At 38.1% G+C, this 27,658-nt stretch overlaps 2 protein-coding genes across 3 annotated transcripts in view; one reads left to right on the top strand and one right to left on the bottom strand.

Moving 5' to 3' along the window:
- The window catches only part of LOC109084581 (short transient receptor potential channel 5-like), a 43,040-nt gene extending 34,440 nt beyond the window's left edge, over positions 1-8,600 (top strand). Inside the window, exons 9-11 of the mRNA XM_042748100.1 lie at positions 2,582-2,623; positions 4,279-4,368; positions 4,701-8,600. Coding sequence (XP_042604034.1) covers positions 2,582-2,623; positions 4,279-4,368; positions 4,701-5,534 — 966 coding nt within the window. The 3' untranslated portion in view covers positions 5,535-8,600. The remainder of the gene's footprint in view (positions 1-2,581; positions 2,624-4,278; positions 4,369-4,700) is intronic.
- A 957-nt stretch (positions 8,601-9,557) lies between these two features.
- Positions 9,558-27,029, bottom strand: LOC109058949 (putative bifunctional UDP-N-acetylglucosamine transferase and deubiquitinase ALG13). 2 transcript variants are annotated; one of them, XM_042748260.1, is made up of 25 exons: positions 26,758-27,029; positions 26,452-26,535; positions 26,301-26,351; positions 25,978-26,024; positions 25,161-25,233; positions 24,551-24,632; positions 24,255-24,417; positions 23,227-23,296; positions 23,044-23,152; positions 22,867-22,931; positions 22,564-22,664; positions 22,372-22,487; positions 20,830-20,874; positions 20,631-20,727; positions 20,385-20,495; positions 18,749-18,893; positions 18,289-18,433; positions 16,920-16,955; positions 16,757-16,815; positions 16,416-16,487; positions 16,148-16,331; positions 15,914-16,006; positions 15,789-15,829; positions 13,891-14,074; positions 9,558-10,257 (listed from the first exon to the last, which is right to left on the bottom strand). In XM_042748260.1, the coding sequence occupies exons 1-25, from the start codon at positions 26,875-26,877 to the stop codon at positions 9,974-9,976; spliced, it is 2,577 nt and encodes an 858-aa protein (XP_042604194.1). In that variant the 5' UTR covers positions 26,878-27,029; the 3' UTR covers positions 9,558-9,973. The 2 variants fall into 2 exon arrangements, with proteins under 2 accessions (XP_042604194.1, XP_042604192.1); XM_042748258.1 differs by having other exon boundaries at positions 20,631-20,874.
- Between the last annotated feature and the right edge of the window lie 629 nt (positions 27,030-27,658).

Below are 27,658 nucleotides of genomic sequence, written 5' to 3'. Positions count from 1 at the left end.
ATAATGGAGTATAACAGCAAATTATAGTGTGTGTGTGTGTGAGAGAGAGAGAGAGACAGTGAGAGAGAGAGACCTTTGCGTACTTACTTTGATGTATCTGAGAAACTTAAAATATGCACCACAGCTCTCAGAACTACATAGAGTAAACAATAACAAAATAAGTGTATTTATGCACCTGCTGCCTTTTGATATAGAGAAGTACCGACCAAACAAAAACAAGTGGATTTAAACACTTGCATGCCATCCTGCTTGTCATTTGATGGTGAGAAGAGCAGCAAGCAACAGAGGGCAGCTGTGGCCTAATGGTTAGAGAGTTGGACTTGTAACCTGAAGGTTACAGGTTTGAGTCTCGATGCTGGCAGGAATTGTAGGTGGGTGGGGAGTGAATGAACAGTGCTCTCTTCCAATCTCAATACCCATGGCTGAAGTGCCCTTGAGCAAGGCACTGAACCCCCAGTTGCTCCCCGGGAGCTGGATATAGCTGCCCACTGCTCCGGGTGTTTGTTCACGGTGTGTTCACTTCTCACTGCTGTGTGTGTGCACTTGGATGGGTTAAATGCAGAGCACCAATTCCGAGTATCGGTTACCATACTTGGCAAATGTCACAACTTAAAGAAAAAGAGAAAGGGCTTGACTTGTACCAAAGTTTTAGAAATGATTATGCAGCCTGACCTGTTTTTGTTTACTCCATGTAGTTCTGAGAGCTGAGGTGCATATTTAGATTTTTTCAAATACATCAAGGTAAGTGCGCAAAGGTCTCTCTCACACACTCTCTCTCTCTCTCTCACACACACACACACACACACACACACTATAATATGCTGTTATACTCCATATAAATCCATATACAAGCCAGAAACTAAGCTTTTTTTGCACAGGCCTGTCTAAAGGGTTAATGGTCCCACCTAGTGATCAACTGTAAAAATTACAAATTTTACCTCTTCTCAACAGGGAAATCCACCAATCATCAAGAATGCATGATTTTATGGCGTCATGGCTTTGCAATTAAAAAATGTCATTATAATGGAAGTCAATGGGGCAAAAACAGTCACGAACAGTAAATGAGCGAGAAAAAATTTAAATCTAATGCTGCACAAAAACTAACAATGCATCAAAGCCAATGTTGTTACTAATCTTTGACATGCCCAAGACTGTGATAAAAGGTAAAAAAAATATCCAGTCCACAATCACTTTTTATATTGAAAAGAAGTCATTTTGTGTGTTTTTTACCCCCAAATCAGTGACCTCATTTATAAACTTGGCAATTAGAGAGTAAAAATCTTGTTTTTAAAAAAAAAAATTTAGTTGTTTTGATCAGGACTGAGGTTGATTAATAGATTTAGGCGAAAAAAAAAAATTATCTGATACATTTTTACAGCAGTTTAATTTAGTGGATGTTTTCATCCCGAACATAACGAAAAGGTAGTGAATTTGAACAACGCACAAGGGTTAAAGGGGTCATATGATGCTGCTAAAAAGAACATTATTTTGTGTATTTGGTGTAATGAAATGTTTATGCGGTTTAAGGTAAAAAAAACATTATTTTCCACATACTGTACATTATTGTTTCTCCTCTATGCCCCGCCTTCTGAAACACGTCGATTTTTACAAAACTCATCGTTCTGAAAAGTGCGGTGTGCTGTGATTGCCCAGCTATCCAGCGCATTGTGATTGGCCGAATGCCTCAAGCGTGTGACAGAAATGTTACGCCTCTTAATATATTGTGATGTCTTGTCCGGCCAGAGCGACGAGACATAAACATAAAACCCATTATAAACGTGATATAAACATGATTTCTAGTCGTGTCTTCTTGTGGAAGGCAAAAACAAAGTATTTTCGCTTTCTCAACGAAACAGCGTCACACACCGCGGCCTTGAGTGAGCAGAGGCCGGAGGCCTAGAGTGAACTGCGGCCGGCTTGAGTGAGCAGAGGCGGGTGGCTTGAGGCGGATTCTACGAAGGAGCGTAAATATTGTGCTTGCAGCAACCACATGTGACGACCCCGGGCTGGACACCGCTTCGTCCATGGTGAAATCCGATTCGGCGATCCACAGTGCAAAGTTGATGTATTTCCTCAGCGACCAGCACGGATCAGCTCCAGGCATGACGAAGCTGATATCGTCACTTTTGGAAGGCCAAACAAAGTAGTTTCGCTTTCACAGTGAAACACACATCGTATATATGACATTGCGGCGTTGGGCAACAACAATACTACAACGAGAATAAAAGGTAAGCCTTCTTTCTTTGCGTGAACATCTGCTGGCGTTATGCAAATCTTCCCACATATTGATGTAGATATGTGGGGCGTGTTAGAACGAGCCGTTTTAGGGGGGCATGTACGAGTCTCAAATTTTATAAAAGATATCTCTTTGGATTTGAGACTTAAGTCTTTGCAACTTTACAGATCTTCTTTATTCACCAAGAGCTTGTAACACTCCAAAGAGAAAGGAAAATTTGAAATCGCATCAAATGACCCCTTTGAAAAACAGTGCCTGATAGTTCAAACTATTCACCTTTGGATCATAAGTATTACATAATGCCGCATATTTATTGTTGAAATTTGCTATTGTTGTCTGTTTCAGGAAAGGCATGCCGATAACCTCATTCAGAACCAGCACTACCAGGTAATGACATTTGGCCGTACCCATCACACTTTGGCATCCGTGTTATTAATCCATTTCCCAGCATGCTGTTGGATCAGAACCTTGCTGTTAATGTTCACAATTCCAACAGTTTATTTAGATGAGGAAAAAAAAACATTAACCTATTGGCATCATGCATATTAATGGGTTATTAGAGCATTGCACATTGTATAATTTGCATGTGTTTTCATCAATGATAGTTCTAGGTGCTTACAAAGAGAAAAATCATGTAGAAGGGATTTTAAATCTGTTTACAATAAATAGTGCATGATCACACTAAAAATAAATATTATGTTGAGTTGTTAATCAGTGAATATTCATTACTTGCTCTAATTGCATTACACCCTGTCCTGCTTTGAACTTTATAACCACTGAATCCCTGCTGACTGCTAATGCATTAATACATAGCCATCCAGACTCCAGGAACCTCTGGTGCAGGTCGCGACACTAAACAATGTAACGTATGTGAACTCAGGGAGGAACAGTAATCACACTTCTCTCCTTTGTAGGCTGCTATTTTTTGTCTGTGGAACATGGACATTTTGGAGGAATTTTACATAGTTATGCACAATATAATGGTAATTCATAGCGAAAAGGGTGTCAAAGCACCATAAATGATGACGATGCAACATTATCAGAGAATGACAACTCAGGGTACATTTACACAACAATGATTGTACTAAAAATTTCGCGCTTTTGAAAAGTTGTCAAACTTGACATCAACGTAGTCAAAATGACCCATATTCACAAAGGAACTATGAAAACTGCTAAAACACTGCATTATGCATGCCAGGCCAGTAGATGGCAATGTCACTTTGTAAAGAAAGACTACACACCTGTGGACGTTTTTATAGCTTATATGGAGTTGATAGCATATAGTTTTCAAAAACGTGCACTTTGAAACCCGTTTTCAAAAGTTTGTGTTTTCAGGCCCCCAAACGCTATTGTTGTGTAAATAAATAGCCAAAACGAATTAAAATATTATAATTGTTTAGTTGAAAATTGTTGCATAAACCCCCCTTAAATTTCAAATCTACTGTTTGGATTCACAAGATATAGCAGAATACGGAGTCATATGATGTTGACAGCAGTGCTTGTGTTGTTGTATGGCAAGAGCTGTGTGATGGTTGTTCAAAATCTCTTACGTTGTGTGAAAACAGATGTCATTTTTTGGGAGAACTATTTCTTGAGTGTGGGGTTGTACATAATTGCTACAAACAAATGTTTCTCTCCAATAATCAAGAGCTGCAGTAGCGGATATTGCAATAGCTGTTATTTTGTTGTTGTGCGTAAGCATATTTAGAGAGCCACTGCTGGCTCATTCTTTATTGGATATGCAAATAAATGCTAATGAATGCACATCCAGATTTTCACCTCCAGCTAATACATATGTCATGAATATGCCCAAAACTGATTTTCGCCGCTTATTAAACTGGAATCGCAAAATATGCGCATACCGATCACATTCAGAGCCCATCACCCTATCTCACCTCATCCGAGAATAAATCACCTCCTTTGGGGATGTGGAAAGTTCTTGTGATTCATATTGAAGAGGAAAACATTTGTAGTTTGTAGATCAGAATGTAACATGTCAAGAAAAATGTATTAAAGTCCATCCTGTTTGTGGCTGTTTTTAGGAGGTGATTAGAAACTTGGTAAAGCGATATGTTGCAGCCATGATCCGCAGTGCCAAAACAGATGAAGGGCTGACAGAGGAGAACTTCAAGGTATGAAGATTTTTTTGGTCATCTTATTGTCTATATAGGCACTTATAGAGGCCTTGATGATCTTATTTGTATTCTTAAAGTGTACATTTTTATTACGTAGTAGTCATGCAGGTTTGACTTACATTATATTAAACCTCATTTGGCATAAGGCATTTGGGGATAGACCGATTATGGAAGATGATAATCTTCGGATATGACTCATCCCTAAAGTCCTCTAGCAAAACCATAAGAACCAGAAGTCATGAAGATAATGTCTTAACGTTAGAAGATTTCCTGTAATTAGGTGGTGCAGTTTACACTCCAGTAATTGCATATCGTTTCTCTGCACTCAGGAACTTAAGCAGGATATCTCCAGCTTCCGCTACGAGGTTCTTGATTTGCTGGGCAACCGTAAACCACCGCGACGCACGTATTCTTCTAGTAGCGAGGCCACTCAGCAGGACGAAACAGCTGAGCCTGAAGAAGAAGAGGATGAGGAGGGCAATAGGCTCGGAGGACTCAGATGTGGGGATGGAGGAGAGTCGTCCAGATCTGAAGCATCTACGTCCTTCTCCCAGTGTTACAGAAGAAACCGAGAGTCCCAGTTAAGTGTATCGGCTCTCTTCAAATCCATGTCGGGACCGGCCAGAGAAAGACTGGAACGCAATGGTTTGAGGAACAACATATCCCACTCGTCTGCATTTGTGCGGACCAGCAGCCGTCTGCAGAGCTTTTCTCGCTCCAAGAAAAACTCTTTGCAACGTTTGGGAATGCTAATGTCTCGTATGAACGGACATGTCCCGGACCAATATGTGGAGACCCCGGGAGATCAGCAGTCCGCATACAGCATCTCAGACCAAGTACCGCAAACGTCTTGGCATGGTCCCCAGATGCTTTCAAAGGTAACTCAGAGCGAGATGCACCTGCACACGCTGGGACTGGGGCTGCCTGAGACTGAACAGAACCCAATGCAGTCCACATCTCAACGGGCAAACGGCAGGGACAGTCTCGTCCTCCGGCCGCCCAGCCACTCGCTGCCCCCGCTGCACTGTGCTTCCAGCCTGACTGCCTCCAGCTCTCAGCTCTTGGCCTCCAGTGATGATCTGTGCCATGGCTGGTTGGGACCTTGTGACAGTTTGGGCTCCTCCAGCTGGGACCAAGAGGAGTCGGTTACAACACAGCTGTAGAGGCGAAGTCAGTTCATTAACATAATGTTTCACAGCTTCAGCCAGGGATTGATTTCAGCTCCAACCCCAATCAAACACACCTGAACCAGCTTATCAAGGGGTTCCCGGTTACTTGGTAATTATAGGCAGGTGTGTTGGAACTGATGTTTGCAGGATGGTAGTTGGAGACCCTGGCTGAAGGTGACTGGTTCAATGCTTCAATAACAGTCAAGGGCCTGTGACACTCATACTTTAGCATCTTTATGCTTTGCACACATCAGGCCTTATTCACAAAACACGAGCAGAACGAATTGTGTAAAAACATTTGTAAAACATTAATGCAAAAGTGTTTGTGCGACCATTTGTATTGCCCATCCTAACAATTAGGAAAATGTGTTCTACTTGTGTTTCTTGATTGAGGCCACTGGAAATTTATATTTAAAAGTGAGGTATGTAATTTCTGTGTGGGAAAATATATATTTTACAGTAATGCCTAACACTTTCTGCCATTGGTTGGATCCTACAAAGTAAAGTGAAATTGTGGGCTGCATCTGAAATCAGGTACTTTCCTACTATATAGTAGACAAAAAAATAAAAATAAAAAAACAGTATGTGAAAAGACTGAGTAGTATAACCAACTTCACAGAATTCATAAAAAAGGTTCAGAAGTATGTATCCAGTGGACACTTTACTATCCCATGAGGCCTTGGGAGAGGATTTATGAATAGAAAAATAGCAGAATATAATATACGCAACTGATGCTGGTAGGTTGCATGAATATGTCCAGATTACATTCATACTACACACATTCATACTATATAAAGAAGTGGTTCCCAACCCCGGGGTCACTGAAGATTTGCAAGGTGTCACCGAGCTCATTCCAGTTTGAGGGTTACAAATAGAAATGGTTGCAGTTTGAACAAACCGCAATAAAATTTTAGATGTGTAATAATACAGTTTAATGTTTGATTAACTTACCGCGATTTCAAAAAACTCACTGTAAACGCCGTCCAACAGTAAGTAAAGTTAGTTACAGTCTCATGAAGACATAGCATAAATTAATTGTATGAATGCATCTTTGAAGGGAACCAACTGTCTTAATTTCCATGGCCTTTTCCTTTTCATTACAGGACTTCATTTCCTTTTTATTGCAGGAGCGCCACCTGCTGTCAGACCGTGGATTTGCATTTTCATTCAGCCCATCTGTTTTTGTTCAAGCCCATGCAAAAATCAGACAGAATTTTGATGCACTGTTGTAAAGTTTTACAGGTTGATGGAAAATAAGCGAATGTGCATTCTAAAAATCTAAATTTGGATAAGGTATCTAAAAATATTAACAGAGCAGATAAAATACTATTACAAATAGAAAAGATTTTGATTCATATCCATTTTGATTCAACCCCTTTTCTTAAAATGGTTTGAAATTAGAGTATTTTTAATTTAATTGACTTTGGACAGAGCCATGATCTAAGCATAGGTGTAGTATAAATACATACTACATTTACCTTTGACATGTGACCTACAACATCATCAGTCGTGTCACTACCCCACAACTTACGAATTCTCTTACCTGGCCTTACGGGTTAGTAAAATTTTCATCTCTGCACACTTCAAAGCACTGGCAGTAGTAGGTCATCCAGGTAATTTTCACGGTTTATGAATAATGCAAATTGAGACATTATGCTGATTTGACTTCCTACCCTTCGCATACTATTAGCAGGGAAGTAGGCATGTTCCGATACAGGGTCTGCATTACACTTTTCAGGAAATCAGCTTATGAATGTTGTAAGCTGCATTTTCTTTGCAAAGAACATTTGAATATGACTTTTGGAACTCGCCCCCTAGTGGCAATCATAATGAACATGTAATTAGCATAGGCTGTTTCCACTTCCTGTGGCTCAGATTTTGTTTTTTTTCTTGAAAAAAAAAAATATATATATATGCAAAATTATGTCAGAATATTAAAACCATCAAATCCCAAAGAAAGCAAAACTTTATACACCTCTGAGCTCTTTAAAATGTTCTACGTGAGTTGCTTGGATGCACCCTTATGTATGTGTACTTGCAATATGTACTTGTTATATGTTCAGATGCACCCTTAACAAATGTAGCAACCCTCTTGCACAACTCCATCCAGTGTAAAAACCTTTGTTTATTTTGCAAGGCTATAAGTTAACGGTTTAAACAAGATACACATTTACTTTTAAATTACATACCATCTGCACCGCATGCTAAGTTCTGGTGCTTCATTGTCAATGCTAGTGCAATATTTTCGAAAACAAGCTTAAACTGCAGACTTGAACACGTTCTATAGAAAGTCCTTTTTTGAGCTCAGAAAGTGGAAGTAGAACCAATATATGAAATATGTCTGATACAATGTAAATTAATAGATCTTGAAGTGACATTGTATCAGAAGATACAGATAACAGAATGTGGACCTAAATATATATGCATATTTGTAATACACTTATGTCTACACTTAAATGTTTAAGGGCACCAAATGGTTTCAATTGAAGCTTAAAAATATAGTACAAAAATATCTATCTATGTGACTGGTAATATTTTTTCATTTGTTTTTCATGTTTTATAGCAAATTGTGACAAATAGTGAATTGGCTCCTAAAAACACAACGCATGATCTAATATTTAGAGTTTGCTCAATAACAGGAGCTTAGTAGAGTTAGTTTCTCTCATGACTGGTCTCTAGACACTGAACCAGTCACAAATAATATATCAGATCCATTTGTGCATTAGTAACCTCTTATTTGTGTTGCTTCATTATGGTTTTAATTTAAGCTGTAAGTTATCTACAATAGATTCTAAATGTCTTTTTTGTAAAATTTATTTTCTAACAAATTATTTTTCTATTATTTTTTTACATAAGGGGTACGTTTTTGTTACACTTCATGTATAATTTATACCTTGATTTCAAATAGAGGCTTCAGTGGTTTTCTATTTCATTTTTTGTTTTGTGGTCACATGAACTAAATAAATCATATCTGGGTTAACATCACTAATGATTGAAACTGCATTTTTTGCTGATCTTAAAGTCAACATGATATAGACCCTGCCTGTACATGTTTCTGGTGTTACTGTGCATGTTATTGAAAAAAATAATAATGGAATCTTTCTTTGAAGTGTAATACCTTGCTCTGCCTCTTAAAGACTTTTCAGATGATTACACAAAGGCCACAGGCCAAGTTTTTTTTGTTAACATTAAGGCATTTGTTTAGGCAATTATTGTAGAAAATTCCTACAATGAGAATTGGGACACTGTGAGATGCACTCAAAGAAGCTAACAGTGAAAAGTTTAAACAAAGTAAAACTGAGGATGAAGCCAGGTAAAGTCTTTCCACATATTTCTGAAGTTAAAATCAGTTCCCTTTTCCCTTTTTTTTTTTGTTTTACATTAGTCATTAGCTAAAAAGCTAACAGATTAGCTCAGATCCAACTGGTAAAAAAATAAAAAATAAAGCATCAACCAAAGAGAAGGGGTGAACTAATCCAGCCTGTCTTCTGAAATAAAACACCCTATTATCACAATAAAAATCAATTCCCAATAGATAAGTGTTCCACGTGTTAATATCCTTTTTTATGTGGAAATTGATAATATTTTCAAGTAAAATGGGCAGCGTCAAAGATCAGATTTTGAAAATGTTAAAGTCATTCACCAAGTTGCCAAGCAACTGCATGATTATCCAGAAAAATTACAAATAGTCAAATAATTGCAAATAATTATCTGCTTAATGTAGCTTTATAGATTCACATACATACAAACACAACCATTTAGAAGTCTGGAGACATTAAGATTTTTTTTTTTGAAAGCAGTCTCCTAATATTTCACAATACTACGTTAGAATTTAAAATAACTTTTCTATTTTGATATTGTAAAATGAAATTTAACTGAATTTTCAGCATCATTACTCATCTTCTCACAGCAACTTATATCATTCGCTACATTTCAGGATGCTTTAAATAGAAAATTAATTTCTCATATAAATAAGTTTCAGCTTGTAACCTTAAAATGGATTTGAAAACAACTTGATTTGGTTTCTTTTTTTTCTTTATTTGTGCAGCTATAATAAGTGATTTTTGACATAGAAAAACAACAGACAATGGTTTCCTAAGGCTTGAACTCCTGGTGTGTTGCTAAACGACTATATTCTGGAAGTGTGCAAACATTTGTAAAAGCAAATGAGAAGGGAACTCTAATAACATTTAGAATCATGTCACCTTTTAAAATCCTCACATAATTAGGGAAAAAATCCAATATATGCTTATTAGAGTGATGTTGATTGGGGAGCAAATGTGCGGGGTGGTAAAAGCACACCTACTCTGTCCTGCCTTTCAGTTTAAGTGCCAAGTAACACTGCAGGATCTCTGAATAACCATTTGTCTGTGAAAACAATACAGAACTAACAAGTGAACATAAACAGGAACATTTCTGCTGGTAAATGAGACTTAGACAAACTGTGAGTGTGGCAGGTGGGTGGGGTGGGTGGGCGTGGTGATGTAGTTGACGGGGGGGTGAGAGGACGAGGGGCAGTATGTGGCGTGGTGGATGCGGGGGTGTGGGCCGGCACCGGGAGTCCAGGGCGTGAGGTAGTGGTATGTTGTGGAGAGCACAGGCATGTAGGGATCATAGGAGGGGTGAAGGGGCTGCTGACTGCACTGCTCCTGCACCAGGGGGTAGAACACCGTGCCAGGGACCACCGCGGGAGGGCTTTCCATGGCCAGAGGGGTGCCTGAGGAGAGGAGGGCATGGGTGAGTGTGTACTAGGGCTGCCCTGACTAAAGATTTTTCTAGTCAACTAGCAGTCGTTCATTTAAGCCATTAGTTGAATAATTGCACATTTATATACACATTACTTAAATATATATCATAATGAACTTTTAAAATGTTTCACCATTCCTTGATTAAATTTAAGTGCTCTATTATAAACAATTCTCGATTGCATGTTGCCCATGTATTCCACAAATTAATATCCATGAAAAGCATTATTAGACTGTTTTCTAAGGCTCCTCCCATTTCCTGCGCTAATAGCTTTCACACTCCACACAAACACTTGGATATAGGGCTCCGATAGTGGCATTTTTACAAGATCCGGTATGTGTCAGACGAGACCGATCCAATACTGATACACTGTGCATATACTATTCTATGTTATTTTTAAGCCTCACGATAGGCACAAAAACATTATAATAGTTTTTTTTTTTGTCATTGATTATGATTAAATTTTTTCATTAGTTATTTTTAATTAAAATGAGGTTGTCTGTATTTAACAGATTGGTGTTAACACACAAAAGAGTGATGATCAGGTCAACCCACAGAAGTGTTTGAAATTGTTTAATTTGTATGTTCGGTCTATTTATTTATTTGTGCCATTCACACAATGTTTTTTCAAGTTTGTAGGTGTCCAGTTACAGAAACCGAATAATCAGAAAGTAAAATAGCACTGCATAGTCTTCACTGTAAATATTAAATATAAAGTCAAACCAACATTTATTCAGACACCTTCAACATTTCTCACGTTATCACAGCTTATCTGCTATAGTTTAGAAAATTGTGATAAAATATGACCAGAAAAAAATTAATCTTGATAATGTCAGATAACTTTGATAGAAAGGTATTTAGTGGATTACAATCAACCAAAAATTCAGACAACTATTAGCATGACAATATTTACACAACTATCAATACTTTGTTGACCAATTACCAAGCAAAAAATTTTTGCATTAGCAATTAAAGAAAACACTTAAGCAAAACATAGTCAGGTCAAAGTGTATAAATAATTTTGAATCCTTTTTTTTTTGGCCATTAGGGAGGTCCCCGACTAAGGATTTATAGAGTCGAATCGGAATTTTCAAATCTTGCCGATAGTCTACTGATAGTCGAATCATATGTTTTGGGGGCGGGGGCAAAATACATTACCAAGAGTCAAGTCAGACATTCAACAGTAATAATTACTGATGTTAACACACAGGGAAAATGTGCAACGGATGCCTTGTCGATATAAAAATAAGAACTAAGATTTTTTTACAACAGTGCTCTCATTGTAACATTATGTATATGACAGTAGTTATTAATGTTCTGCATTTCTGTTTTGAGCTGCGCATGCTGAAGATGACTAGCAGAGTGAAGTATTTGATAGTAGTGTTAATTTTGTTAACGAAGGCTATGACGAAAAATGTTCGCCGACAAGCTTTTTCCCCATGACTAAGACGAGACAACAATAAGGTCAATAAACATTAACTAAGACTATATCAACATGCAATTACGTTGACGAAATAAGAAGAGACTAAAATGTATAAAAAAAAAAATAAAAAAAGGAGACAAAATGATATTGCAGACTGCTTTACACACACACACGCCTCTACTACAAGAGCTTTCCTGAGTGTGGAAACCAGATATCAAGAGTTCAAATGCCCGAATCAGAGCTTTGCTGTTATTTGGATACATTTTCTGCCCGGTGTTTTGCTTATTTTAAATCAATCTGGCAACCATGCACACTCGCGCTCCTCATTGCGGAAGCGCCTCCGCTGATGATCTGAAAACACTGACAATCAAGCTGGAGTTTTGCGATCTAAATGAAAGCGTCACTCAGCCGGTCAGTGTTCTGTCATGAGATCTCGACTGTATTGTGATCGCTGAATAAATGCACTTAATCGCTGTTGATTTAATAGAGAAACATAGGCTATTGCAATTTGGAATTAGTGGAATTACTAGGAATTATTATAATTTCAGAGTTATAATATTTTCATTAGTGTATCTGATTTCATAATGTAGACCGAGAGATTGCATAAGTCTTTGGTGTTAATATATATAATAAAAAGCCTATAATAAATCAGTACACTAGATGAGGTAAAATATGTCTACATTCTTTTGATTTGTGCTTACTGGAGAAAGTGCAATACCTGAAATGGAAAAGCAAATTTCTCAAATGACAACAGTCATTACGATTATAATTTTGAGAACAAAATTATCAGTTTAACCATTATACAGAATGGCGAAAATGTGACTAAGCTTTCATTGATTAAAACCTGACTAAAATGTTCATACATTTCATTGAATAAACAAAAACAAGACAAGTTTGTTTAAATATGATAACCAAAATGTACATGAGTAAGACTAAGACTAAATTAAAAATGGCCGCCAAAATTGATACTGCTCTACGGTTAGTTAATAATAAGCTTATTGCTAAAATGTCAAGTTTTCATTGACTAAAACTAGACTAAAATACTTCAGGGTTTCTTCAACCAAAACTAAACTAAAATACTTTAGATTTTCTTGGACTAAAACTACATAGGATAAGGTTGACTAAATATGATAAAAACTAACAAGGACATTTTAACATGGGACTAAGACTAAAATTGAAAATAGCTGACAAAATTAACACTACTTGATAGCAGGTTTTTAATCATTGGAATTTAACTCATTTATCTCACTTAGAATACGCTTCATTATTTATACAACATAAAGTTGATATTGTGACTTATAGGCTATCTGCACAAAATGCCCAAATGTGAACTTGTCTGTGCGGCTCTGAATTAACTCCTTTTGTGGACGCATTCTTTATGCAACAATGCGCAGAAACACGGCAACTAAACTAGAAACATTCACAGCAATTTATTATGATAGTGTTCTCATTATAATGTTATAATATATAATAAATAAACTGGCTGAAATGTTTTGAAATCTCTTGTACCCTACCTTATCAAAAAAAAATACACTGTTTCACTCTGCCTGTGTCAATTTCAGTCTTGTTAATGTTTTAAATCCCTGTCACCAAAACGCTCCTCTGTCGGTCACTGATTATGGAAAGTAAAACTGTTATGGGGTGGTTGGATTTGTTCACGCACAGTAAAATATTTATTAAAGCTTCTTTTTCAGATTCTTATTTTCAGCATTATCTAAATAGGCTGTACATTAACTTAACTTTTTAAGGTAACTTTTTTTTTGGAGAAAACCGGTAGTTCTGTGTGAAATCAAACACTGAGCACCCCCATATTGCCAAAATGGCACGATCATAACACCTCTGTGAATATTCGACTGTGAGATTGGTAGTCGAATCAGGCTCCTCCTATCGAAGCATCAAATCTTCTACTATTCAGGGTCACCCCTACTGGCCATGTAAAGTTGGTACTACTTACACGTTTCAATTTCAAATGATAAGCCATATTTGAGGTTGATGAAAGATAGGTGAACGTTTGGATTTCCTGCCCAATATACTGTGTAATTACCTCAATGACAAGCTCTTAATCTGTCCGTCTAAGAGACTAATAAAATTTTGGTCTACTAAGAGTACAGTAGATGTATGACACGCTCAAGATGAACGTGAAAGCTGAGAATTTGGAGGTTTGCGGTAATGATGCCTTACCATTGCTGGCCACGTCTCCTTGTGGATGTGGGCACATGCGGACAGGATCATGGTAGGCCTGGGGGACCGTGTGGTCAGCAGTGGGAACGTTGCTCGGGTACGGCTGGAACTGAGCCTCTGCGACCTGCTGTGGATACACCTGCTGCATGTGCACCATAGAGTTCCAGTAACTCTGCTGATACCACTGGAACAAAAACAAAAATATCAGTATGTCACATAGAAAGCAATTAAATGTATAAGTACATTGAGGACAGCAAGTGACATTACTTGGTTTCTGCTGACAACTGTATTGTTACTTTATTATTTGACCTGTAATAAGTAAGGGCTCATGCACAATCTCCTATTCTAATCAGTGGCTACGTTTACATACAACATCAGACTGATAGTTCAATCAGACTGAAATGAACTCATGTAAACACCTTTATCAATCCAGTGGAGCTCGATCCAAATCAATTTTTGATTGGATCGGAAGGGGTGGTGTAAACCTTGATTGGATTGAAAACCAAAACTAGAAAGTACTGCGCATGTGCAATGATATAGAAATGGTGTAATGATGTATGACGCATGGAACGAGCTGTTGTTTTTGTAGAATGAAGTGTCATACTGTAAATGACTCATGTTATTCAAAAATTCCCCTTCCACTCATCGTCTGTGAAGTGGAGCAGAACAGTGTCTTCCACAGAGGGCTTGTTTTGACCACAGGAATGGGCGATTTTACGGCTTGATAAATAAAAGCAGCAAGGCACAAAGCTTTAAGTGCTTGTAGTCTTCTAATTAGGACCCGAAAAAGATCAATATTAAGTCTGCTCGTTGTATTAAAAGAACCGATAGGAGAACAGTAAAAGCAAATTCTGTATATTGAAAAAGTGAAAGTGACGTGACATACAGCCAAGTATGGTGACCCATACTCAGAATTCGTGCTCTGCATTCCACCCAAACTGCACACACACAGCAGTGAACACAGACCCGGAGCAGTGGGCAGCCATTTATGCTGAGGCGCCCGGGGAGCAGTTGGGGGTTCGGTGCCTTGCTCAAGGGCACCTCAGTCGTGGTATTGCAGGCCCGAGACTCGAACCCACAAACTCTCTAACCACTAGGCCACGACTTCCCCATTCACGTAGTGTGTGCATGTCAAAAGATCAAATCCGATATTGAAGCTTGTGACATGTTTTGTAAATGCGCACATCAACCTCAACACTTTATTTAGCGTACATGTAAAAAGTATGTTCAGATTCATCAATCAGAATGATTTAATTCCATTTGAAACAAAGGTGTCCATGTATATGTAGCCAATGACAGTTAATATTGCTTAACCAGTCTTTCATTTACATCATATTTTCACCTTGTTAATTAGGATGAAAGTATTCGATCACTGCATCGTGCTCAGCAGACATGACTGTCTGGCTATAGTACAGTGCTGCGACCTTTGGTGCAACTGGAGTAGCAGTATTAGTATCTAAATACAATGCTATTATCAACACTTTTCATGATTAGTTCATCTCATTTCATATGCAAGTATGTTAGCCAATCACAGGAGTGGGAGTTTACATTTAAGTCTCAGCAGAAATGCCCCTTCTAATTGAGGCTAAATTCAGGAAAGTCAGAAAATGACCATTTACAGTATATATAAATTATGATTTTTCACGTTACTGCATTTAATAGTTACAGACGGGCATTACGATTTTTTACCAGATCAGTATTAATATTTTAACTGACTTCCCATGCTGCTTTTTTTTTTTTTTTTTTTTTATAAAAAGGCACAAGAGGCCACATATTACTCATAAATGAGGAAAAATTTGTGTGAGTTATGCCTAAATGTAAGTCCAGGACATTACATATACTATAAATCTCTAGAGGTAAATCTCAATGTGGAGATCAAAACTAAAACACCCACTTACCTGAACCCCCAAATTATAGTAGTACTGGAGCACTTTGCAATCTGTGGAGAGAGAGGAAAAAATAATAATAATAATTTTACAAACATATGCAGCAAATATTAGACAATGAGGTGGTTCCCTCGGACCTCTTGGAAGGTCACTGCCATTGGGGTCATAAGAGTAGGGTGGAGGAGGCGCCATGGCGACTGGTTCTCCCAGCTCATTGACAAACCACGGAACTGCTCAGGAAAAACGGCATGGATAAACTACACAACGACTAATGAGGAAGTGTGTCTTGAGTCATCTCCTTTGCTAACATTAGTATCTGATAACTGTGCATGACAATCACTACATTCATTTAAAAAGCCACAACTGTATACCAGGCCTGCCCAGAACATTCTGGGGTGGTGGCTGTCCAGGCGTTAAGATGTTGTTGGGCTGCAGTGGGTTCGGGGGGGTCTGGGAGCTCCCAGTGGATGAAGAGGAAGAGTTTGATGTGAAGATCGCAGCCGGGGCAGAGTTGATTGGTTGAGAAGAGGAAAGGACAGACGACTTCACAACCACCTGAAAAGATTGAGTTACACACATCCCCTCCAAGGCAGGCCAAAACTGTGTAACAAATTTCTGAATGCTGTGAACAATGCATGCCTGTTGAGAGTAACTGTAGGTAGCGACACCCTCTTGTGGTGACCCGGCACGAGAACCTCCCTCCTGAATGGTCTGCAAAACATGTCAAAATTCAATCCGATTAGCAATCTCTATTTACTATAAAAGTACTTTTAAACTTTTCCACAAACACTGATCTAATGAGTGTAGTGACATTTTCCGTATTCTCAAATAAAGGGAAAGATATTAGTTGGTTTAGGAGAGCTTGTGCAGAGCTGTCAGAGCACATCTACTCTACGTTCTCCCACTGGAACTCTTGTCAGCTACAGTATTAGCATTTTGGTGGACATTTTTGACAAATGTAGATGTTTGGAAGACAGTACCAGATTGGTGGTAGACTCTGCTGCTGCAGCATACACCGATGGACTCTGATATCCTGCCTCTGTAATACAGAAATATAAGTTTTTAATATCAGTGCACACAGGATATCATGACGAGTATAAAGCTGAAATTACACTAAAATAATGTAGTGGTTAATGAACTAACCTGCGGCAGAGTAGATGTACTCCTCAGAGTATTCACCTAGTCAGGACAAAGAGTTAAAATTAACCACCATCCATCATATCACATATGGGCTGTGTTAGTTCCACTTTTCAGTTTAATGTTAAAAACAAATCTGCTGCATTGAATTTGCATTGAATTATTGTTGATTTTAATGTGCAAATCATTACCATCAGTATTTACCAAATGTATGTAAGATCAATTGCAAGCATGAGTTTTAACTTGGGGGACCGGAACAGTGTCTAATCTAATTTTCTTCATGGACTTGCTGAATAGAGAACTGAATGTCAGACCTTGTTGAATACTAAAATGGAAAGGACACTGTTCAAGGTCTATTAATAAGAATAAAGGAGGAAATTTGTTTACCCAATTATCAGAGCCAGATTTGACAACAGAGAAGCAAAAAAGCGATACCTGATCAAAGGGAACTGAAAGAGTCTGAGATTCATCCATCCAATTAAAAATATATAATCACACAAATATTGATGACTAGAGGTGTCACAATATACAGTATTAATGATGTGGAGTATTAACAATGCAAAAATAGCGTTTACGTAGATGAGGTGTTTTTTGGGGGGGGGCCAAGGGCCCCACACAGGGGAGACAATTTTCCAAAGACCATATTATAATTATAACAGTGAATAAGCATAAGCACTACAATTTGTCCTCTTAGATGCCACTGAAACTTCTATTTTAAACTTTTCTGTAAAGTTTTTTTTTTTTTTTAAATGGTTAAATTAAACTGTAGTAATCAAAAAGCATGTCTAATTATACAATTTCTTAGAAGTTTAACAAAAATTTAATTCTTAGAGCCCTATGAAATCAGTTTGATTTCTGTTCTGTTTTGTTGTTTCCAAATCCTGCGTTTTTCATTTTAATTATTTATTTACTTTTAAGTCTGTGTTTGTCTTTTAATTTTTCTGGATGCATGTACAAATTTATTATGAAAACTGGTGGAAATCAAACTAAAAAGCATAAAGCATTAAAAAATAAAATGTAAGTCAAATGAAAACCATTCTTGTGAAAACCAAACTGTGCTCGAGTTTGTGTAGAAGTTTGCCATTTATAGAACTGTGCCATTTATTCACATGAAGACTTTATATTTACATAGCAGTCTTTTTGCGGTTTACCATTCACAGACAGACAGTAGTCCATGTCGCAATTTGATCAAAAGTACAGCCATAATTGATGAATTCATCCCAAATTTGAATTAAATTACGATGTTTACCAAATAAGGCGGCACTAAAATTGTTTTACGGACCCCGCAAATGTCTATGGACCCCATAACTGACCATGTGGGTAGCTGTCAGCTCATTCTGTTTTGACACAGAGCCATGGAACATTTTGGCTGTACCTTGGTCGCCAGCATTACTCCTCTCATCAGGGTCCTCCTCTGATGATGTCATGGGCTGTTTGCCTGAGGAAGGAATTGGACTGGGAACTCTTGGCACCCAGTAAGCAGTGGCCCCTGGAACCATGGGGCTGGAAACCGCTTGACCTTCAGATACACACAGTAAGACAGACAGAACAGTGATCTTAGTGTCAAAGCCTAAAAAACCTGTTCACACCAAGGACAAAAACTATAGTTAACTATAGTAAGTTTTAATGATGGTTCTAATTTTATGTGAATAGGGAATCCACCTGACTTTATAGAGCTTGAGCATTTCAAGCAGCATGACATAATGGTAGTTTGTGCTTTTAACAAACATAATGGTATCGTGCGTTGGTGCAGACGCTAATATACATATAGTTATTGTTCTTGGTGTGAACAGGCTTGCTCCCAACTGTTACTGATGTAGAACTGGGTGTCTCACTGATATCGGAGAGAAGGCACTCTCATCAGTCTCCTCAATTTCATAGAAGGTGATACTTCCCTCTATGTCTTGGGTTTCCTCTCCTGGCTCGGGAACACAGCTCAGAAACTCTTTATTCAGAGAGTGCATTTGCCGCCGCCGACTCCTATATATACACAACTTAACTCACTTTGACAGCAGCTGAATAAAAAAGGTTTGCTGAGAAAACAAAAGATTCAACTGAAATATCTTGCGATATTGAAAATGATGCAATGGATTCACAGAAAACAATTTTTCACAAAGGAACATGATTTCGAAAGCTGAAAATGTTGAGGCTAGTCATTTTGTAAAAATGCAATGTTTTGCCCAACCTTCCAACTTTTTCTAGTGAGAAATTAGTATTTTAATAACTATTTTAACTGGGCAGCCTAAATACTTCCATGCCATTCCATACTTCCAGGTCTTTTCCATGCCATTTTCTGTGCAACAAGCTTTCAAATGGAAGGCAAACAAGAGTAAAAACATTTTTTCTTCTTTAACATCTTGTTTTAATAGGAAATGTGTAAACAAGAAGCAAAAGTACACTTGAAAAACAATTTCATAAAGTCTTTAAAGGGTTAGTTCATCCAAAAATGAAAATTAGGCTGCGTTTTACTCACCCCTGAGGCATCCTAGGTGTATATGACTTTCTTCTTTCAGACAAATCCAGTTGGGAGTTATATTAAAAATTGTCTTTTATCTTTCAAGCTCTATCATTTCAGTCAGCGGGTGTAGCATTCCTTCGGTCCAAAAGACCTGAAATAAAAAGTGCCCTTCCATAAAAAAAGTCTCACACGGCTCCGGGGGGTGAACAAAGGCCTTCTGTAGCGACTCGAGTTTTTCCAAGAAAAATATCCATATTCAAAACGTAATAATCACTTTAATCTAACTTGCGCCAATAGTTGTACACAGAAGCAGTTTGAGGAGGATGACGTATGAGGTCAGCGTTGCACATGCACCAGTGAGACTTGTAAAAACCAATGTTTGTTTACATGATCAAAGGAAGCAAAGTTTCCTTACTTTAGCAAAGGAAAACCAGTCTCCTCTTGGCTTATATCGAAATCCTCAGAAATTCTTTACAAATCCTCGTTTTGTACTTCTAATTAGTGACTGTTGTTTTGATCTCTCCCCTGCGAATCCCCATTCGTCCCTTCTGAGCGGTGCATGCGCAAAGCTGACCTCATACGTAATTTCCCCGTTTTGAATATGGATATTTTTCTTACAAAAACACATCGATTCACTACAGAAGGCCTTTGTTCACCCCCCGGAGCTGTGTGAGACAATTTTAAATTTTTTTTTTTTAAATGGAAGGGCACTTTTTATTTCAGGTCTTTTGGACTCCAACTGGATTCTTCTTAAAGACAAAAATCATATACACCTAGGATAACTCAGGGGTGAGTAAAATGCAGCCTAATTATCATTTTTGGGTGAAATAACCCTTTAAGTCATGATTCCTAATTTCCACAACCCATTTTTTCAAAGTAAAAAAAAAAAAAAAAAGTTACAAAATGTATTAATATTATATTAAAAAGACTGAATCCATCACAGGTTCATTATAGTCTGTCATTTCTAGCATTATCCATTTCTGATGTAGATGTTAAAGTAAATGTTTTCTTACCGAGACCTGAATGAGTAGTTATCAAAACTCTGGTAGCAGCGCTTGCTGGGACTGGGATAATAGGCTAGGTCTGGTCCAATAAGATGGTGCCTGTTCAGGAATCGGGTCGATTCTGACCAAAAGTCGTGTGGTGAAAAAAAAAAAAAAAAAACCAAAAAAAAAAAAAAGTCATCCAATGAGTAAAGACAGGACATGTTTAGAAGACACAACAATGAATAAGCATCTGTAAAGAATTTTGTGTCTAACCTGGGTGGGGCGTAGCCACGTGGTGGTCTAGGTGGATGGTGGGGCCGGTAGTGCTCATAGGCCAGACCTGCAGGAGGCGGAGCAGGACCATGTACCCCTGAAGAACGGACAGGATGAATGTTTCCTGGCCCAGGCTGCAGACGGGGAGGTAAGCCAGGTTGAGGACGACTGAAAGACACTGCCATCAACATCTCCTTACCACGAGGTTTCCTGAAGTACCGTCGCCGTCCGCGCAGCTCTGGGTCTTTAAAGAGGAAAAATTTCATGACCCAGAAATATGCAATCTGATCAGTTCATGTGCCCTGCTGATAACTTTTTACCAGTAACAGGCCTACACACTGAGCAGCAACAACAACAACAACAACATTAAAACCACCTGCCTAACATTCTGTAGGCCTTCCTTATGCTGCTGACCAGTCAATACATTTACTCTACAAGACCTCTGAACATTTCATGTGGTATCTAGCATCAAAACATTTACAGCAGATCCTTTATGTCCTGCAAGTTTTGAGGCGGGCCTCCATGGATCAGCTTTGTTGGCCCAGGAATTGAGATATGGGGAAATCTGGAGGCCAAGACAACACATTGAACTCTTTTTCCTGTTCCTCAAACCACTCCTGAAAAAATTTTGCAGTGTGGCAAGGTGCATCATCCTGCTGAAAGAGGCCAATGCTTCCAGGAAACACAGTCGCCATGAAGGAGTGTACATGGTCTGCAACAATCTTTAGGTAGGTGGTAAATGTCAAAGTATCATCCATGTGAATGCGAGGACCCAAGGTTTCCTAGCTGAACACTGTCCAGAGCATAGCACTGCCTCCACCAGCCTACCTTTTTACCATAATGCAAGATGTACACACCCAGCTATCCATCTGATCTAAATCAAAGCATGATTCATCAGACCAGGAAACCCTCCTCCATTGCTCTATGGTCCAGTTCTGATGCTCATGTGTCCATTGTTGGCACTTTCAGTGGTGGACAGAGGTCATCATGGGCACTCCAATCGGTCAGCAGCTACACAGCCCCATATGCAGCAAACTGCCTTGGACTGTGTGCTCCGACACCTTTCTATCATGGCTGGCAATACATTTTCAGCAACTTGAGCTACAGTAGCTCCTCTGTGTTATCACGCCATACAGACAAGCTTTCGCTCCCCATGTGCATCAATGAGCTTTGGGCACTCATGGTCCTGATCCTGGCTTGTCCTTACTTGTATCATTTTCATTAAGTACTAACCACTTCATACTGGGAAAACCTCACAAGACTTGCCATTTTGGAGATGCTCAGACCCAGTCTAGCCATCACTATTTGGCCCTTGTCAAAGTCACTCAGATGTTTTCGCTTGGTCATTTTTTCTGCTTCCAACACATGAAATTCAAGAGCTGACTGGTCACTTCCCGCCTAATATATCCCACCCCTTGATAGGTGCAACTTTAATGATATAATCAAATGATATGATTCAATCAGTCAGTGGTTTTAATGTTATGGCTGATCAGATTATAGACGTGCAAAGTATATGACAGGCCAATATTTGACCATTGTCTGTAAACATTATAAGCATTATTTAAAGCATAATTACATGCAGTTCATTTTAAGATTAACACCAAATTACTGTTTTAGCATTTTAAAAGTTCAGCAGTTTTATATACATACACATTTAATTACACAAAACAAGTAATCACCCACTAAATTAAAGAAAATTCAGGCTGTACATCCCAATACAAATGAAGTTGAAGAGGCAAACCTATTTCTCCAGGGTACTGCTCCGGATGGTTGTAGGAATTTCCTTTTCTGCTTGGTGTGATGTTCCAGGCTGGCACAGGATTCACTGGCTTCAGATTGGTCAAGGGAACCAGGTGTCTAAAACATCAAAGAAGATGTTTAAAGATTCTCAGGGACGTCTGCCTGTGAGAAAGTACAGAAGGACACAGCTTACTTTTCCCCAAGTTCCTCAATGAACACGGTCACCGCAGTGGTCTGAGTCCCTACTTCTTGAATGAAGGCATTGTAGTACTTCCCTTTTGGATCCAAGCGGACCTGGGAAACAAAACCATGAGATGACAGAGGCTGCAGGGTCATTTAATGCTTCAGAAATAGCATTCATTTTTATGGAAAAACCCATAACAAGAGTCTGTTTTATCAAAAGAGGTGTGACAATTAAAAAAAATAAAAAATAAATAAAAGGCAATCCAATTTGCAATATGTTAACATTTAAACCTGATGCAAGGTTTTGTCCCACCTGACACTTATCTCCTAAAAAATACTGTCTGCCAGCAAACACCATGTAATCAGTCTTCTGTAGTTCTATAACACAGGATTATCACAAAACACATCACAAAATTAGGCACATATACTCCTAATTTAGGGTAAGAATCACTTAAGCTTTTAAAAAGTAACTGAGGTAAAGTAAACGGACCTTTGCGGCTGTCTTGCCACACGTCAAACTCCACGTTGCGGTACAGCTCTGGCTCTAAGGCCTTCAGTACCTTGTACGGCAAAGCCTGTTTTCCAGACCCTTCTGTGGCCTGGAGCAGAGAAATCCTGTCAAATACTAATGAAAGTTTAACATCTTGATCTCTAAAATTATGGTTTTTGTCACCTTCTGGTCCTCAGCTCCAGCTTTGGTTTTGTCTTCCGAGCGGCTGTGACCACTCGACTCCCATTCTTCTCTGGAACAAAGCCATGCAAAGTACATAAACTGACATTCTTTGGTGAAACACACATGGAATTCTAAAGAATGAAAGCATAAAGCGACCAGCAGTTCTGGAAAAGCTACTTGCTCCTGCCTGTAATTTGTCAAGCTACAAACTACTCATAATTTCTAAGTTTAACTACCATCAAATATCAGCCTGCAGATTTGCTTTATACAACAATAGGAAGATCAGGCCCTTTCTTACTGAACATGCTACTATCTCCTTGTTCAAGCACTTGTTCTGGACAGACTGGACTACTGCAATCCTCTCTTGAAAGGTCTTCCAGCCAGTTCTATCAAACCTCTACAATTAATCCAGAATGTGGCTGCAAGATTAATCTTTAATAAGCCGAAAAGAAAAATTATTTGATCAATACAGTGAAAACAGTCATTTGCGAAATAATTAAAAATTTAGTTTAAATCGTCATTTTATTTTTATTGTAAATGTGTAAGAAGTCTCTACAGCCAGTTTTTTACTTTTGATCAATTTAAAGAATATTTACTAAATAAATATATATTTTTTTAAATGCATTTCCTCACATGAAGTAATCATATGCCTTGGAAAATATTTGCAGAAGTTGTATGGACTACTTCTGTAGGTGTTTTTTTTTTTTTTTTTTGGCATTTTTGGAGCTTGACAATTCCTTTTTCATATACACTTTCATTGTATAGTAAAGAACAGCTAAGACTTTCTGCTAAACAACTCCTTTTTGTGTTTCACGTGAGTCTGAACATCACATGGATGAATAAATGACAGAATTGTAACTTTTGCGGTCAACCATTTGCTTACAATCTATACTCTTAAGGCATGCAAGCATGAGCTTTCAACATTTCTCCATGATGAAGCAACACTTTGCATTTTAGAGATAGCAAGAACAACAAAGAAAAATTAAGGAAGACAGAGACTACAATAAAGACAGGAAACAAGAGAAGACCTCTGAAGGCGGTCTTCTGGGATATCGTATCCTGCGTCATCACTGCATATAGACTGGCTGTTTCGGTATCGTCGTCCTCCTCCTTTGAATCCCTCCAGTGCCATCTGCAGCTCTTCTTCCTCAACTCCCAGAACATGAGTGTACAACAGTTCATACAAAAGCGCTGAAAAACCAAAGCAGCACATACAACATTCCAGTACTGTGACGTTACAATAAAGGTAAAAAATGTTTACAGTTTGGGATTGGTTAAAAATTCATTATACACACGATTTGGGCTTGATGAGCTGCTAACTCACCCTGACATATTGCAGCATCCACTGGATAGCTCTTGGAGTAAACAATGTCATAGTGGCCGTTGTTTGAGCAACACAGCAAAATCTGTGGGGTGGAATTCAAGATGGGAAATGTAATGAATGCTGTACAAATTACACATTACTTGATTAACAATAAAACGGTCATATTTCTTCACATTTCAAAAGAGAATCATCTGGTGGATGGAACCAGAACAGAAGACTGTGTGAATGCTGCCAACCTAAAACCGATCTCAGCCTCAGACATCCCACCCTCATGAAATACATTTTGTGCACTAAAATCTAGAGCTGATGTATTCCATTAGATCCTCATTCATTTGATGGCCACTATGTAACTTCTGGAGTCAGGGGTCCAGCTTCATGGGAGTTAATGGAAGAACTTCCAGCTCAAATTCATGGTATCAAATCTTTCATAAATGTTCAGGTAGGGGTAAGCAAGCAAAAAATCCTCAAGCAGCTGTATATACTGCCTTGGTTTACAGAGTTATTTCTGTGAAACCACGGCTGCGTGGTTCATGGTCAGAATAGTGAAACTGAATTAGAACTGAGCTTGAATTTTTGAATGTGAACAAATGGAGATTAACCCATTCCTCACCTTAGGCAAGTTGTCCTCCTCTGCAATCTCAGTTGGCGGCTTACCTGGATACCTGTAAATGACAAAGCACCGCCTGCGCCAAACATTATTCACATGAGAACACGGGCCAAAAATTCCATTTTAAATCTGAATGCATTCAAATAGGTACAGTTCAGATGTACTGCATCAGATAAAGGAATAGTCTACCACATTTTATTTTAAAGCCATTTGACTGCTTTTCTTACATGGAACACAAAAGGTGAATTTAAGAATATCCTGGCTATTCTTTTAAACATAATGAAAGTGAATTAGAACTGGGACAGTCAAGCACTAAAATGACAAAATACATGTCTTATAAAAGCAGTCCACAAAACTTGAGCACTTTATTCCAAGTCTTTCAAACCCTCATGATAGCTTTGTGTGGGAAGCAAACCAAAAGTCATTATTCACTAAAAATATTCATTGTAGCACTACTGACTTTGGTAATAATACACTTTTTGTTGTCCATTTTAGACCTTTGGAGGATGAGAAGATTAACAGTTTATCAGTTTTGGTGTGTTTATCACATAAAATGATCATGCGACTTGGGATACAGCACAGGAGTCTCCTTTTTGTCATTTTGATACCTCACAGCATATCGAAGAAAGCAGCTAGGATGTCCTTCAGAAATCAAACTCTTGTGTTCCATAGAAGAAAAAGATGTATGGGTTTGAATCAACATGAAAATGAGTAAATGATGCGTTTCCTTTTTGAGTGAACTACTCCTTTAGTATGGTTACTTTAACAGACTAATAGGGTTTCACAAAAGGGAATAAAGAAATAGAGATGCAAAGCATACCTGTACAGTAAAGACAGTGCTTTTATTTCCACTTGACCTGTGGTTTCCTATTGAATTTGGGAAATTAAACGACAGCAAATTACATTCATATGAAGTCTTAAAGCTTAGAGAAAAAAAAAAAAAAAAAAAAAAAAAAAACCTTCACTGATTAAACAGAGGGTTACCAATATCAATACCAACATTCACATGTCTGATAACCATTTTTTAGTTATTCTGATTCTTGCATTAAATAGCCTAAACATTAAGATACCAAAAAATAAAACATAACATGCATTGTTAATATTTTAGCGATAGCAACAAGATGAAAGACCCCGAATACAAACCTGGGGATCTTCCAAACGTTCCAAATACTTCTCAAAAGATCCTTGGACAAACTGAAAGACATGGTAAAACCATAACACAACATGTTATAATGTTTAAACTTGATTACAGTTTGTACAAAGATTTCTGTTGATGTAGTCTGAACTCACTCACAGGCTCAAAGTTGCATCTGTTTGCCTTAATGAAGTTGACACATTCTTTCCTTATTCGTTGATGGTAATTCTGGGAGTAATAAAGCTTATAACAAAATAAAACATCAATTTAGCAGCATATATCAAAACACCTGGACAGGTGCGTCATTGGAGAGGTATAATCATAAAAATGTCGTCTAGCTACTAATTTTACCAGCTATGCTACAGCATACACCACTTTCAAGAATTCATACTTTCACAGCTTCTGAATGTCAGAGATAAATGTACAGTTTGAGATATCTTTGAGGTATATATCTATAAAGCGTACCTGCTCAGAAACAGCTCGAAACAGACAGGACGCGTCTCTAGCCATCATTTTTCGGTAAAGCCCGATGCTGGCCAGATACTCGTCCATGTTTACAAAATATTTCTTCAAGGCTTTCTGCATCTTCAAGAAATAATAAATAAAAAACAATATACATACAGAACTTCACGGCTTTCCGAATAAAAGCGGAAAAGACTGTGAAGGTCGAAAGTTTCCTTTCAGGCTTGAGAGAGACACAGGTGCTGCAAATGAAGCCTGATTGAAGCGCATCACTCTCTTTTGGCGCGACTTTACATTTCAAAAGTGTTAGTGCATCGACGTGACGTTTTCTATGACAACACTTATGCAGATTTTTTTTAGCTAATATCCTGTCAGTTGGTAGGCTATATTATAATATTAAAGCGATTTGTAAACAAACACACAAGGCAGTGTTTTAGTAAGCCTATAACAGCAATTTATTATAGAATAAAAATGTTGCATATTAGCCTATGATAATAACTTTTTAATATTTACATGTTTCTACTCCAGGTTGTTGTGGAAATATAAACAGTGGTTTAAACAGTGGAACTTGTTTTAATGACGCATTTATCTAAACATACATTAGCCTAAATATTGAGAAGCAGGTTAAGTAAAAATATAATGAACTTGTTACTGTATAGGCCCGACTTATGGACTCTGAATGAATGAATGAATGAATGGATTTTTTTTTTTTTGGTGTGTGTTTGATTGATTGATTGATGTACTTTTTTCGGTTGTTGAAACACTGAGCGATTACATGAGGCCTGTGGCCTATATACTGCACATTTTAGTAAGTTGTACCGATTCTTTCAGCATCGCTTCTGAAGTCCATGTTTCGTGTAGAAACTGCAGGGTGTGGATCGGTCGCTTGTAACGTTACTGAGGC

The sequence above is a fragment of the Cyprinus carpio genome, chromosome B21 (genome assembly GCF_018340385.1).
Source record: "Cyprinus carpio isolate SPL01 chromosome B21, ASM1834038v1, whole genome shotgun sequence".
Classification (NCBI taxonomy): Eukaryota; Metazoa; Chordata; class Actinopteri; order Cypriniformes; family Cyprinidae; genus Cyprinus; species Cyprinus carpio.
Note: the sequence above shows the minus strand (reverse complement) of the source record. Positions and strands in the feature narration are given on the sequence as shown.